General features: G+C 41.8%; 1 protein-coding gene across 4 annotated transcripts in view; it reads right to left on the reverse strand.

Moving 5' to 3' along the window:
• The window catches only part of LOC6573568 (sodium-coupled monocarboxylate transporter 1), a 44,546-nt gene that overhangs the window by 4,051 nt on the left and 25,643 nt on the right, over positions 1 to 14,852 (reverse strand). For all 4 annotated transcript variants that reach the window (XM_015166985.3, XM_015166984.3, XM_015166987.3 and 1 more), the window contains 2 exons: positions 7,362 to 7,579; positions 7,132 to 7,279 (listed from right to left, as the gene is read on the reverse strand). In XM_015166985.3, coding sequence (XP_015022471.1) covers positions 7,132 to 7,279; positions 7,362 to 7,572 — 359 coding nt within the window. In that variant the 5' untranslated portion in view covers positions 7,573 to 7,579. The remainder of the gene's footprint in view (positions 1 to 7,131; positions 7,280 to 7,361; positions 7,580 to 14,852) is intronic.

Here is a 14,852-nt window from a genome sequence, read left to right on the forward strand (position 1 = left end):
ATAAGTCAAAAAATAAACTGAATACATTGAGTTTCATTCATGTTTTTCGAGTTGCAAAAATATCATACAATAAATATTCATATGAAAGCATATTTATATAAATTCTTGTTTTTAGAGAATTTGCATTTTAATAGAAGTTTCGTTTGGCATGTGCACTGGAGTTGCAACTCAATTTGTTTTTATTTGCACAGCTTAAAAGTGCAACACTGTCCTACACAAGAGCCGCTTGCCATAAAGCTGTAAATTGCTTAAGTGTTGAGTGCTGTTTGAGCTGCCATATAAATTTGCAATTTTTGCATCATTTATTAACAAACAAGTTGTGATAAATAACAAGAGAGCCCTAGTGGGCAGTATCCGACTAGGAGATACTTTGACCTCAAGTGGAGCAGAGGAGCAATGCACACATACACATAAAGAGCTACACTAAAATGCGTATCTAAGTCACATTTAAGCCTTGAAAATTAGTACTTTTATTTATTTATTTTTATTTTTTTTTTTAATTTAATTATTAAGTTAGATAATATATTAGATAATAAATACTAGATTAAAAATATATATTTAAATTAAAATAAAATGTGTGAAAGCCAAACCAAATATCCTCAAGCTCTTTAAGGTTACGAAATCAACAGACGAACAGACATGCATAACTATGGGTATGCTAGCAATGCTCAAGAGCTATCAAAAGCTTATCAAGAATGTTTATATGTAAGTGCTTTGTGGGGTCGGTGGGGCCTGCTTATGCCTGCTAAATTCTTAGAATATTAAAATCGAAAATAGATTACAATTGAATGATTGCTAGCCCTTATAATTAATATCAATAATAATGGTGTTATGCACACATATACAGTCATACCTACTTATTATTTAAATATTTGAGAAGCCAATTCATTTCTAGCTAAGTGCTAAGCCATTTGTGTGTCTTTGTGTGTGTGTCAGTTGAGGCTTAAATAAGCACTTATGCCATGCCTACCTCACATATGGGCTCCAAGTAGCACACATACACGCACACACATGGCGTGCAGTTGTGTGTGTGTGCTGTGTGATTAAGCCAACTGCATAATCCAGTGTTGGTATGCGTGCTATTTGGCCTTATTGATGGCACATGCAATGATTAATTGCCAACTGCAAACACACATTAAGCAGTGCATATTGTCAACGAGCTCTGGCTAATTTGCATGTTAAAGCTGTTTAGTGTAGCACTTGTGTAATCCTGAATGATCGGGCACCCAGCTGCTCGAGTGCTCGACTGCATCGAGCGATGCATTTAATGAATGATTCAAAGGAAAGAAATTTAATTCTGCATTTATTTGCGTTTGCGTTCGATGGACGTCAGTCAATGGGGCAAATATCAATCGGCACGCCCACAAACCAATTGGTCTGCAGCTCTGCGTATTTGTTTGAGCATTTAGCGCGCTTAAGTGCATATTAACCGCGTTTGTTCACTCCCAGTTCGCCAGGGCTTAAGCGGCTTACGTGCTTGACAACATGTACAACATGTCGTATGCGTTATATTTTAATTATGAAAGAGCTGACCCAGATAAGGAACGCAAACAGCGTGTGTGTGAGTGTGTGTGGGTGAGTGTGTGTGAGTGTGGGTGTGTGAGTTAAGTTAAGCCGGGGAATGTAAATAGTGTGCTCATTATCATAAAGATAGCCTGAGCATAATGCAAGTGCCACCGCGGCTTTATTAAAAGCCCATTAACTATGGCAATCGAGCGGGCCAATTGGCATGGCGCTTGGCATGAGATTGAGAGGAGATGGTGCTGTGACCACAAACAAATTGCACGGGCGTGAGAATTGCAAAGAAACAGAAATCGTGGATTGAGACAGCGATGAGAGATGCAGAGAGAGTGTGTGAGAGAGAGAGAGAGAGAGAGGGAAAGAGAGAGGGAGATGATAGAATGGGAGCATAAGCTAGGCAAACATTTGTTTAGGCATTTGCACATGGCGTTCATCATGGCTGTCGCATGTATAACGGAAATTGATAAAGAAATGTTTATTGTGGCAAACATGAAAACACACACAAATACCAACACACACCCGCACACACACACACACATACAGCATATTGTGGGCATCGTCATGCTGTAGTTTTTGGTAGGCGAGCAGGACATCTCTCATAGCTCGCTTGCGGTCAATTTTTGCCTGATATGTCAATTTAATATGATTTATGGGAATTATTGTTTCGGTCTCTCTTTCACTCGCCTCTCTGTCTCTTTCTTTTTATTTTTTTTTTGTGTTTGGCTTGTAACAATTGTTTTTCATTTAGCCTGTTAACATCGTGTTCATCACAATAAGTGCTGTGTGCATCTATACCTCTCTCTCTCTCTTTCTCTCTTTGTTGCTTCGTCTCTCTCGTTTTCTATTTGCTCGATTGCTTCTTTTTGCTCTAGTTGTGTGAGTGATGACCCGAGGCCGCCTGTCTGCCCGTCTGACTGCCTCATGTCCGTTGATTGAGCGCTGTTTGGCACAGTGGGACGGACGCCTTTGTTCTATAGAATTTAATTGATTTGCCTGCCAGCTTATATCTATCTGCGCCCAGTCTCTGCTCTGCCATTGCTCCCTTGAATGGCACTGCAGAAAGTCGATTTAGGGTCGCGAACGGCACTTAATAACTTTGAATTAAATGTAAGCGCCGCAAAGTATGCAATAATTGATGCAGCTCTGCCAGCGGGCAGGCAAAGCACAATAATGCAACGCCCAGCTAGCAATGCCTGCTCTCTCTCTCTCCCTCTCTCTCTCTCTCTCTCACTCTCTTTGTCTGTCTGTCCCTCTTACTGCAATGGGGCTCTTTGTTCGCGTTAGTATTGTGCTGCATTGGCTAGGGGAACCACTTAAGCCTCGAGTAGCCAGAAGAGCCGGACGCTTTGACAATTCGCTTAAGCCCCGGCGCATCATTTATCATTGCGGGCAGCGCTTGAGTCCGCTCAGTCAGCACGGACGGCGGCATAAATTAGGGCTGCAAAATTTAATGTGGTCAGCTGGGAATGGAGTATAATCGCGGCTTTTGGGTGACTGTGCGTCGAGCTAATTTCATAATCAAATGAGAATCAGTTGCCAACTGGAATTGCCTCCCACTTGATTGGATTAAATGCGCCACATGAATAAACATAATCGGGCGTGTGTTGTGCGAGTGCCTCGGCTAAAAAGCCAAATCCCGCCTCACCTGCCACAGCCTTGTTGCCTTTGAATTGCAAATCATGTCGCCACTTAGCCGCTGACATCCCACCGGCAAATGTCTTTATACATGTATGCGTGCATGTGGGCCCAGAATTTGTTTTTTATTTGGCGATTTTTGTTCTGTTTTTTTTTTTTTTTTTTTTTTTTTTTTAGTAGTGGCAGTTAGGGCATCCCTTTGATGTTTGACATGTGCCCGGGCACTCCGGCCGGGCCCTTGTGATACACATCGTAAATATTCAAGCTGAATTCAAATGCACTTACGAGCGAGCGCACCGCTGTGGTTGGCTGTGCTCCACTCTAAGTGCTAACAAGTGTCTCATTGAACCACGGCCAAAACAAGACTCAAATCAATTTATATACTTGTCAGACTCGCCCACCGCTCTCCATGTGTGTGTGCGTGTGTGTGTGTAGTAATTGTTCTGCATTCACTTGAAGCTCCATTTCCACATTTTTGGCAGATGCTGGCGCGGTCGAGTCAAGAGCTCGACTGTCTCTAAGGGCGCCGTTGGACTTGACCATTGAACTCGGGGCGAGGGCGCAATGGCAAAAACGAAAACAAAAGTCGGCTACAAATCTCGGCCAGCAAATACTCGTAAGACTCGAACTCAAGACAAGAGGCAAAGGCCATGTGCTGAGTGGCAGATGTCACTTGCGACGTACTGCTGACAAGTCGGCAAAGGCAAAGGCAGAGCGTGAGTGTGAGTGCGGGGTGTGGGGTGTGGGCTGCGTATGTGTGCGTGTGAGTGTTTTACTGAGTTTCTACCCAGCAGGAAATTTGAGCATATAATAAACCAAATAGAATTTCTTGAAGCAACAACTTTTATACTCAGCTCAGGTATGAAATCCTACAGCCGAAAAAGTATTAATAAGGCTTTAATAAAATTCTTTTTATTTCGCCTGTAAAAAAGCATTGTTTAAAGCCACACTTAAAAGACCCATAGAAATGCTATAAATTCTCCTTCTATGACAGCCTAAATAATGCATGGAATTGTAACCAACGCAGTTTCCAGCCGGGCTATGTTTTTTGTTTTTGCAAGTTTTTTGGCTTTAGACTGCTTGACTGACTGACTGGGTGACTGGGTGACTGACTGACTGTTTGACTGACTGACTGGGTGACTGTCAAAGCTGAATGGGCTGCTGGGCTGTTGGGCTGACGGCAACAACACGCGCTATTTATAAACATTATGACACAAACGAATTGTCATACAATTTGTCAACAGCAAGCACAAGTGTGGCAGCTCCGTCTGGGCCGCTTTGAGGGTGCTTTGTATTCTTTTCTCTGTTGGTTTTATTATGAATTCAGTTGGCTTCTGGTTTATTATACCCTAAGCGCTTGAAGGCTTAATCTTTGACTGGATATTCCTAATCCGTATGCCTAACAAGTTTGTTTCGCATCAACAATACGAACAAACTCTCCATATATTAATTTAATTAATTTTTATGCATGTCCTTGCAGTAGAGTTGAATTTGCTTTTTACAGGGCATTCCACATAGTAGAGTATTTTGAAATTCATCATTTTGCTGATGTTTGGCCTGGCTCTTTAATTTGCATTATCATAGTAAGTCGTCAATGTCATTGTCTCGGCTCGGCTCACATGTTTGTCATTGTCTCTGCCTGGTACGCTTCATATCTTACTTGAAGGGCTTAAGCGGGGGGGTGGGAGCGCTGAAAGCGACTTGGTCTCCCGCTCTCCTCTTGCCAATTTTGATGATGTTGTATGCATAAACATGTCGCGTAGCGCCAGTTGCGCTGACAAGCGACAATGAGCCTTCAAATTTGTAACAACTTTTTGTTGCCCCGGCAACATCTTGTCTATCATTCGCAGGCCCCAACACCCAACTCTCAACTTCCTGCCCCACACCCCCCAAAACAGCCCTTTTGGGGTTGTTCTGAATGTCATTTGGCTGTCATCAAACTAAATCGCACATGAAATTCACCATGTGTCTCGCATGTCTACATGGAGCATGAGACTAATCGTAGTCAAACAGAATGCCACTAACCAAGATTGATGGCCCCAATGGCTGGCCTGAATTGAAGGCAACAACTGGAACTAGTTCCAGCATTTAATTAGCTGAAGCGCTCCGCACAGTATTGCAACCCATTCAAACTGAGAGCTAGTTAATTCTGTAATAGTACTATTTTGAAAGTGGCTGATGTAGCTATTTGCTCAGACTACGAATTTTACTCCTTAGTGTGGAATGCGGCCCTGGATTGACTTTAATACGGGCAAAGATTGCTAGAGAGCTGCGTTAGAGTTCTGTCAAAAACAAATATTTCTGCAAGGCACATATAGTTGTAGTTGGGGTAATAGAAAACTGTTTATTTAAAATAGAAAATAAAAATCATTTTATATTTGTTAAAGGCAGTTGTAAAAATTTTACAAAATCTAATTTGGAAATACAGAATAAAATTTGTATAAAAAAAAAAGTTAAATTAAAAAAAATGCAGTTTAAATAAACTAAAAGGAATGTCGAATTCATGTTATAATTAATTTTAAACAAAACAAAGAAGAGTGTTTTAGTCGCGACTGCTCGACTAGGAGATACCCTGCACTCTGCCAGCTGATATGCTAATCATTTTGCACTTCTATTGTACCCACATACAAAAACACACGTTCTGCTAATCAATTTATCGATTATCTTCGATAAAAAAATATCGAATAAGTTATCGAATAATATGATAAGCTCGTAAGGTATACACGATAATGCATGCAAAATTTCAGCTCCCTAGTTCTTATATCTTCTAAGATCGGCGCACTCATAGCGACGGACAGACAGGGCTATATCGACTCAGCTCATCGCCCTGATCAAGAATATATATAGTTTATGGGGTCTGCGTTGATTCCTTCTGCCTGTTACATACTTTTCACAAAACCATTATACCTTGATTTCCCATTTTCAATGGGTTTAGGGTATAAAAAAAAAAATAAAACAAAAACCTATGCAGAAATAGTCTTTAAATGTTTTCAAGTATTTAATAATTGAATATATGTATGTAGAAATGCTTGAAAAATAAATAATTTAATAATTGCAACATAATTTCAAGCATTGCAAAATATGACAAAATTGACTCCTTTTCAATAATAATTATTCAACTAAGTCTTCACTGTTTAGTCATGTATAAATACACAAATTCGTGCGTTAATATATTGTACGTCTATTTAATGTCGGGTATTAGTGAGAGAGCGACATTTAGGTAAGTCTAAATTTGATATCAATCATTGGCAGCTTGCGCAACATTTAAATAATTTCTCAATTTCTTACAGATTTCGTGCCGCTTGCCAATTAAATTTGAATCAAATTATGCTGCTGAATCAAATTTGGAGCTGGCCGAGCGGCTGCCTGCGAAGCCTGTGTTTCGCCTCGAGCTGAGTGCGTAGCGTTTGTCAGTTTTGGCAATTAATTGAATTTTGTTGTCGAAACTGCAAACATTTGATAACAAATTAGTTTACTAATTTCAATCTTAAAAAACAATTAGGCTGCTCGGGCGATAAGACGAGCAGACGACGAGCGGACGCCGACCGGCGACAACTTGTGACAGTTACGCGTAGTTGGAAGTTGGCCGTCCTGCGCTGGCAGGGAGTCCTGGCTGAACAAGGACAAATATATACAGATTGCTTGGCTTGCCTTGTTTTGCACTTTGCTTTGTTTTTGCTGTTCACTGCGCCGTTTTGTCATTATTGCCTGATTTTTTTTTTTTTTTTTTTTTTTTTTTGAAAATGGTATTCATATTTATTTAGCTGAACAACAGCCTGTTCTTGTCTCGGGCCATGCTGTTCTGTTTAGAGTCATTCTTTCTGTCGTTCATTAATGAAGAATAAAATCATTTGCAGAGGGTGAGGCCCAGCATTTATGAAATTAAATTGAATGTTAAAATAAGAATCTTCATGTTCCCACTTTGTGTTAATTAAATGCTGTCATTACTCTGTTTAGTTATTTTGGGGGACTCACCTTAGATCGATGTACTGGTAGACAGATGTGATGCCGAGATTGAAGTAGACGGGCACAAACATGAAGCAGACGATTGGATAGGCGCTCATCATGCCGTATATTATCTCCCACATGGCCGAGCCGCGGTAGTACAGCTCGCTGGGGTAGCCTGGTAAATGGAAATGCGATCTTTAGTTGAGGTGAATGGGGATTGGTGGTTGGTGGTTGGTGGTTGGTGGCTCCACACTTACCCAAGACCGATCGTACGCCGAGTGTGCCACGCGCTATGGATATCATGACAGCCACTAGGGACACGCCGCCCGTGGCGAACACATAATCCGCCTTGCTGCGCTGCTTGCTCTTGCCGAAGATGCGTGTCCAGAGTGGCCCCAAGACGGTGAGCGCTATGAAAGCCACAAACATGAAGTAATCCCAGCCGAGAGTGCTCAAATCCTTGGCCATGTTGCTGCTGCAGAGATAGAAGAACCGTAATGCAAAAATCAAATACCAAGTTGGTCAAAATAACTTTTCAGCGCCAGCAAAGGGCGGCCATTGCGCGCAAGGGGCAAGGCGGCAAGGGGGTGAGGGGTGCGATGAGTGCGTGGTGTACGTGTTTTTGCGGGCTGTTGTCAAAACGTTTTCCAGCATAGTTGAACATGTGCATATTAGTCACGCTCGGTGCACATAATGCCAACACCGTCAACGTTGAAACTTTGGCCACATTGTTGCATATCCGCAGGCGCGTGGTACGCGTGGGTTGCGTCTGCGGTTGCTTCCTCGTTGTTCATGCAACAAGCCAATACCCTACGCCAAAAAATAAGGGACAATCTCCGGGTGAGCATGTGTGTGTCTGTGTGTGTGTGTGTATGTTTGTGTGTGTCTGTGGCGTTGGCGCCAGGGCAAATGAGTTAAAACAATGCAAAATGTTGTGCGCTACAAAATTTATGGACTGTGTCCTTTTTTTGCCTGCACTGCTCACATTTGTATTCACCAAGCCAGCCAGACAGCCAGACACACACTGGTGCCTTACTGTCTTCCCACACCTAAGCGTGTAGGTGTGGTCTTAGCGGCGACAAGTTGGTAGTGGGCCACAAAGTGCGCAGCTTATATGCGATTTGTTTTGCAACTTTGTATTTTTCCACATGTACTCGAAAAAAGACCAAAGCCATAGCTAAAGCCATAGCCAAAGCCAAAGCCAGAGTCAGAGTCGGAGTCGGAGTCGGAGTCGCAGCCAACTGTTGATCCGCTTGAGCAGAATAGCCAAAAAATTTACGGTCTTGCAATTGCTTAGCTCAACTTATATGCTCTAAATACGCTTTATGGCCTGGCAGTGTATATTCTAACCGTATCGCAGCATGTAGAACTTATAGTTGTGCCCTTGAAATGTATGCCGAGCTGACTGATATAACCTTTGCAATATTTTGTTAGATAATCTTTGAGAGGATTTTGCTGCTCTTACCGCGATTTTTGCTTCGAATATTAATGATTTAGTTAATTATTAATAATATTCTGGTTGAGCTTAGTGGATGGCTTATTCTTAAGATAATAAATCCTACAATAATCTTGTATGTAAAATAATAATAATCCTAAGTCAAAATAAAATTATTTAGTATTTTTAATTAGTAGCTTTTTAAAGATATAAATAGCTATGGGCAACAAAGTAAGTATATGTATATGTTTGTTTTGTTTTTTAGTAGTACGTATGATTCTTTTTTTTTTTTTTTTTTTTTTGGTAATAGTTTTTTGGAGTTGAAATCCTTTAAAGATTGGAGACTCTTTAATATGAACATCCACCTATGTATGTCAATAAATATGTATATAATAATCTGTCAATATAAATTTAAATACATATACATAAACGTATAATAATACCTATATCTGTATAAACCATCTGTGTTATATTGCTTGAAATGGCTTTAGTTTTTTTTTGTTTTAGCAAATAATTATCAATTTACTTTTTGCTTGCGGGAATTTACATTTCGACCACAAATTATTATTATATTGATATCAAAGATCAAGTTTGTAAATTGAGCTTTTGCGCCAGCTGCTGGCATGCCCAATGGTAATTAATGAATTCGAAATTGAAATGCATTGCCGTGTTGACTATTGCCTATATCTATAGAAGGTGGCTTCAATTACGATTTCAAATAGAAATTCGTTATATAAGAGTGTTTTCACAAATTATTCATACGCCCCATTAAACGGGCATCTGGATACAAATTGTAAATTTCATTCATTACCGACTCACTCGATCATTATTATTGCTATTATTATTATTATCAGCATGATGTCCAACTAATTGACAGCACGTAACAGACAGCCATGTATGTGTGTGTGTGTGTGTGTGAGTTGGGGTGTGTTTTTATTTGTGTCATTTGCTGTCCCTTAAGCTTTCATCTGACACTCTGTCTGGCTTTTGTTTTGCCTTTCTGTACAAACTATTAGTCATGTTTTTTTTCTGGCTTACTTGCGTTCTTTGTGCTCTCTTATTAACCTTTCTTCTTGGTCTCTGCTTTTTTTGATAATGGAAACTCACATTTAAACGGCACAGCTGCCCAGAGCTGACAGCAGCTGTCCAGTTGGACTGGCTGGGCAGTCAGCTCTCTCTTTGACCATGTGATAAGCAGGGCCAAACCCACGGCCAAAGGTCCCCCATTGTTCGCCTGAACTTGAGCGCAAAATGTTATTTTCTGCTTTCTGAGCTTAAGCAAATTATCCGTATGGAGAGCGCTTTGTTACCTGCTGCTGCTGCTGTTGCTGCTGCTGTTCCTGGATTCCACACTTAATTCCGTTTAGCCAACGCTTTGGGGGTCGCAGCAGCAGCTGACACTGAAAGGCGACGTGTCTGCAGGGCCATCATCGCGCACATTTCCAATAGAGATCAGCGACAATTTGCGCACATTTTCATCAAGTATGTAGAACGCTGCCAAAACTAAGCCACATGTATGCATAAGTAAGCAGGAAGCCCCATTTGAGATTGGCTGGGGCGTTTGACATTTCAAAGTGTCACATGACATGCAGTAGGAGTGGGGCTCAAGTAGTTGTGGTGAGGGTTTGTAGATTGTAGCCGGCAAGTCTTGGGCGCTCACATCCCGTTACGCCGAAAAACACTTGCAGTTAATATTCATGCACTTTTGGCGCAGCTTGAAAAATTATACGAAGGTTGGCGACATGTGTGCGCCGCGATGACGAAGGAGTCGTCGATGCCAAGGATCATAAATTATAAAGCAGCAGCAGCAGCCGCCAAACCTCTGAGAGTCGTTGACATGTTGGGAGTCTTGGCAGGCCATTGTGTGTGCCTGAAGCTGACAGCCACAATGGAAAGTTATTAAAAAAACTGATGCTGCGATAAGCGAAAGAGCTCCAAATACAAAAAAAGGACCACAAAGAGAGATAGAGAGAGAGTGAGAGAGGGGGAGAGAGGGAGCTCGAGTCAGAGTGCGGGCATCGCATAAACCAAAAATTTATGCTACTCATGAAATATTCAACATGCGTGACACAAGATCCAAATATCCGCTAGATAATGCGCCAAAAAACTCGAGTCCAATGAAAATATCAAAAACACATTTGCCCAGACGCTACTTAATTTGCCATTGATGGTCGCTCTCAGCCACGCCTCGCGACCGCCCCTATCTATTTTTATATTTAAATTTTATTATACTCGTACTGCTGCCATCTCCATCTCCATCAGCACCCCGTCTCTGTCTCCGCCTTCCTCTCCTTCTGCAGCTCGATTCTCTATTCTTTGGCATTTTGGCCATTTGCCTGGACTGGCTGTTTCCGCCTCTGACTCGGCCACTGACAAATTGAAAATGTAATTTAGTCAAAGTGCAACATTGCGTTGCATACTTTGGCGTGCTGTGGGCGTGGCACTGCCCAGCCAGCAACGCCTCAACTGTTGGCTAGCGTCCAAGCAGGCCAAAGGACACCAGCAGTTGCCGACTCAATATGGCTTAAAGCGCCCGCCATGACGCAAAACGTATGAAAAACTGTGCTCTTTGTTTTTGTTACCTTTTTTTCACCTTTGCACACATACACACACTGACACACCACACAGAGCAAAGAGCCAGAGCTGCATGTTTAATGCATGATTTTGCATTTTTTACTTTCCATCAAGCCAAGCCACAAAAGGTGTGACCCGTCGGACATTAGAGTCTAGTCAGCAAACGCCAACAACTTGATCAAAATTAATACCCTGTAATATCCATAAAAATGCAATTTGCTATTCATGAGCTTTTTGACCAGACTACTTAGACTACTGCATGATATAAAATGCACTATAGACAGATTTTGGATATGATAAAATGTTCTTCAGGTATCGTAAGGGACTTTCATATATAGATTTTATATTTCTCTGATATATGTTTATTAATTGATGAAATGGAGCATATCTGTACGTCGACTACACTAGCTAGCAAAGCTCGCTTATTTGTTATGACTTAAGCCGAGTCATTATGGTAATTGTCTTGTTAGCTTAAGCTGGGTGTGTCCCAATCGATGGGCAAATTGATGTCAGCTCTGGCAAATTAAATGCACTAATGCAAAGATTGGACTGTCAGGTAACTGCACTGTGATGCCTTGAACTCATTAAGAGTGCTCAAAGGTGCAAAATGATTTTATGTAAATTCATTTAATAGACTGCAAAAGGCAGCTCTATATATATAGTAGAGGAGCTCCTGAGCTAAAGTTTATAAAAATATAAAGTGATATGAAAATAAAAACTACCCTATAGAAGTAAAGTACACTACGAAAAGTTAAGCAAAATAGTTCATAAAAAATTTTGCTGTTTTATCTATATATATATACGTATATATATACACAAAAAAATCCTCTTAATATTTTTAAAAATTTTTAATTTCAATTAAATCGAGTGGAAGTTAAAAAGCAAAAGAGCTGTGAAAGAAGCTTAAAATGCAACAATTTAGTTTCGAGCACTTGCAATGAAGGGTAAGTCGGAAATTCGGAAATTTCCGTACTAAAGCGCTTATAGGGCTTTCATAGAGTAGTGATGCTATAAAGTAAACTTAAGGCACTTGGTAAGTATTATGAGAAGCCAAAACTAGATTCATGGGGCACTTGCAGCGCTGTAGCAGCAGCAGCAGCTACCCCTTTTCATATTCAACAATGTTGCCAGCTCGCAATGTATGCATTTCATTACAATGCATAAAACTTTTGACGCTCGCTGCATTTGCCGGTGCGTTCGGCTAATTAAAGTACGCGGCTAATTGGAGGTGTGGGTGGGGGAGGGGTGGCCAACTTCCTCGATTGATGCAGATTTTGGCAATCAGATGCGCATGGAATGGCTGCCAAAGTTGCTCTTGATAGGTTTTAGCTTACAGCCACAGTGTGGGCATAACTTTTGGTCCATCAAGTGCTTTAAGTTTTTATCCGTTGTCGCCCACACACAGTCGCAGGGGCCGGCACGCACCTCTTCAAGTTAGTGTCGTGGCAATCGGGTTTGTCAGCTCACTCGGGCGCGCAGGGCTGTCGCCTTTCGTTTGGCGAATAGCCACGCCTCCTGGCACGCCCCTTCAAACTGGGTGGCAAGTGCAGTTAAGTCAAGTGGCAGCAAGTTACTTCTGTTTCGTTTGCCATTGTCGCGCTCTTCTCCAGCTACTTATACCCAGTACTTGCAGCAAATGTACAAATCGGAGTATCTTGGCGTATATATCTGTTCAGTTGCAATTACTGGGATCGATAGTGCTATAACTAAAATATGAATTTAATCAACGTAGAAGCGTGCAGCAGCTCTGAAAGTTTCTTAAGAATGCTGTTTGTATTTCATCTGTATATTTTCCATGTCTGCCTGGCAGATAGTTTGAATGCTCGCCTTGGCGTAGATAGTAACTCTGAGTTGTGCACTTTTGATTCGTAGTTGCTTTCAGTTGTATTTGTGCTGGTGCTTTTTGCAGCGGGAACTTTCATTGGGGGTTTCTTCTTCATTTTTGCCGCACGGCTGCTAAAAGTTGTTAAACACAAAACTTTGCCACTTAATACCAGTTCGGGTAATGAAATACGAGCGTGGCAAACTCCTCCCCGCGACGCGTCGTCAGCAAATTGAAGTTGAAGTATGCGGTTCACAAACTTCTGCCAACATGCAACTGTTTCAGCACTTTTTTTTGCTTTGTTTGGTTTTGTTCTTCTTCCAATGCATTTGTTCTTGTTTTGGCATTATTTTTGTATTTTTTAAAATGATTTCATCGTCTTTGCCATTTTTCCCTCATTGCATTGGACAATTGTTTGTTAGCTGTTTTGTGCTGGTTCGTTTTGTTGCGTAGTTTTTCCCCTAACCGAGCGACCCTTACACATGTTGCCCTTTGAATGCGTTGCGCGGTTTTTAGTCAAGTTTTGTTCGATTTCTCTTTGACCACGTCCACGTCCACGTCCACGTCTGACTTTGTAATGAGAAAAGTCATTGCTGCTGCCACGCCCCAAATGTGGCTATTCTCTGACTTAAAATTCACTTGGCCTCTGCAACGACCACAAAATCATTTATCAAAGCAGACCGACAAACAAATTTTTGCTGCACGACTTTGATACCCTTCCCTTTAGTATACATTGCAGAATATCTTTGAGTCAGACACATATATTGTTGGTAGATAAGCAGTGATGAATCGGTATGGCTATGCACTTCTGTATGTTTCTTTTGTTTATATGCATATATACAAATTTGAAGTCAGAGTATTTATTATTCGCACTGCTAAATTGTGCTGCTCTGGCTTCTGTTTTTGTTGGCTTAAAATGCCAATATTTCAATCTGCTGCCAAGGGGTTAGAAATTACGTTTCCTTCTTTAAGCAACACACACACAAACACTCACACACACTCACACACACACACACACACACACACACACACACACAGTTGGCAATTGCTTGGAGAAACCTTCAGATTCCATGCTCTTGATTTCTGTTGCCTTTTGGCTGTAATTTATAATAACTCTTGCCGCATTTCGTAATTTATTTGCAGTCTGACTTTGAAATAGTGTCACGCGTCCTTCAAGTTTGTGAAAAATCTCAACTGTTTTGTGTTCTCCTGCCGCTGTTGCTTCTCCTGCTGCTCCTGGTGCACTGCCCTGCTGCGGCAGCAGCAGTGTTCGCAGCAACAATTAGGCAGCCGACGCGCCTTAGCAATTTGCGTGAGTCGCGTGGCCGCTGAAAAGTATGCTACAGCAAAGTGAGGCCAGCAAAACCGACCACATGCTGTTAATTTGATCAACATCGTCCAGGGCTGGCTGGCTGGCCGTCTGGCTGGCAGCACTTCATCATGGCAATTCGGTGGTCAGAGTTTCTTTTTGCAGCTCTCGTAATACCCGGCTTTGTGCTACAGACATGCACAACTAATTTCACGTTGTCGCCACGTTCACGTCCATGCTCCGGATGCCGCACAGCAGCACTCGACACCATTGGAGGCTACTCGCCTTACACTCTCACTCTCTCCGCCTCCCACCCCTAGGTAGGGTTCAGGCTGGGTTGCTCTTCAGCTTGCTTTTCCTGTGATACATATATATTGAGTTTTTTTTTTTTTTTCTTTCCGCAGTTGCACTTCTGCTTTAACAAAGTTTTCATTACGCGTGCTCTGCAGTGTCCTTCCTCTCTTCAACTGGCAACTGCCCTCCAGGCCATCAGCTCTGAACTGCTCTCCAGTTGCCACCTGCCACCTGCCACCTGCCACCTGCCACCTGCTGTGGTCTACAATGGGCTTGCATTGTGGTACTCCACTTGCGCACCCCCTGCTCCCTGC

Source organism: Drosophila mojavensis, unplaced genomic scaffold, assembly GCF_018153725.1.
Source record: "Drosophila mojavensis isolate 15081-1352.22 unplaced genomic scaffold, ASM1815372v1 contig_16, whole genome shotgun sequence".
Classification (NCBI taxonomy): Eukaryota; Metazoa; Arthropoda; class Insecta; order Diptera; family Drosophilidae; genus Drosophila; species Drosophila mojavensis.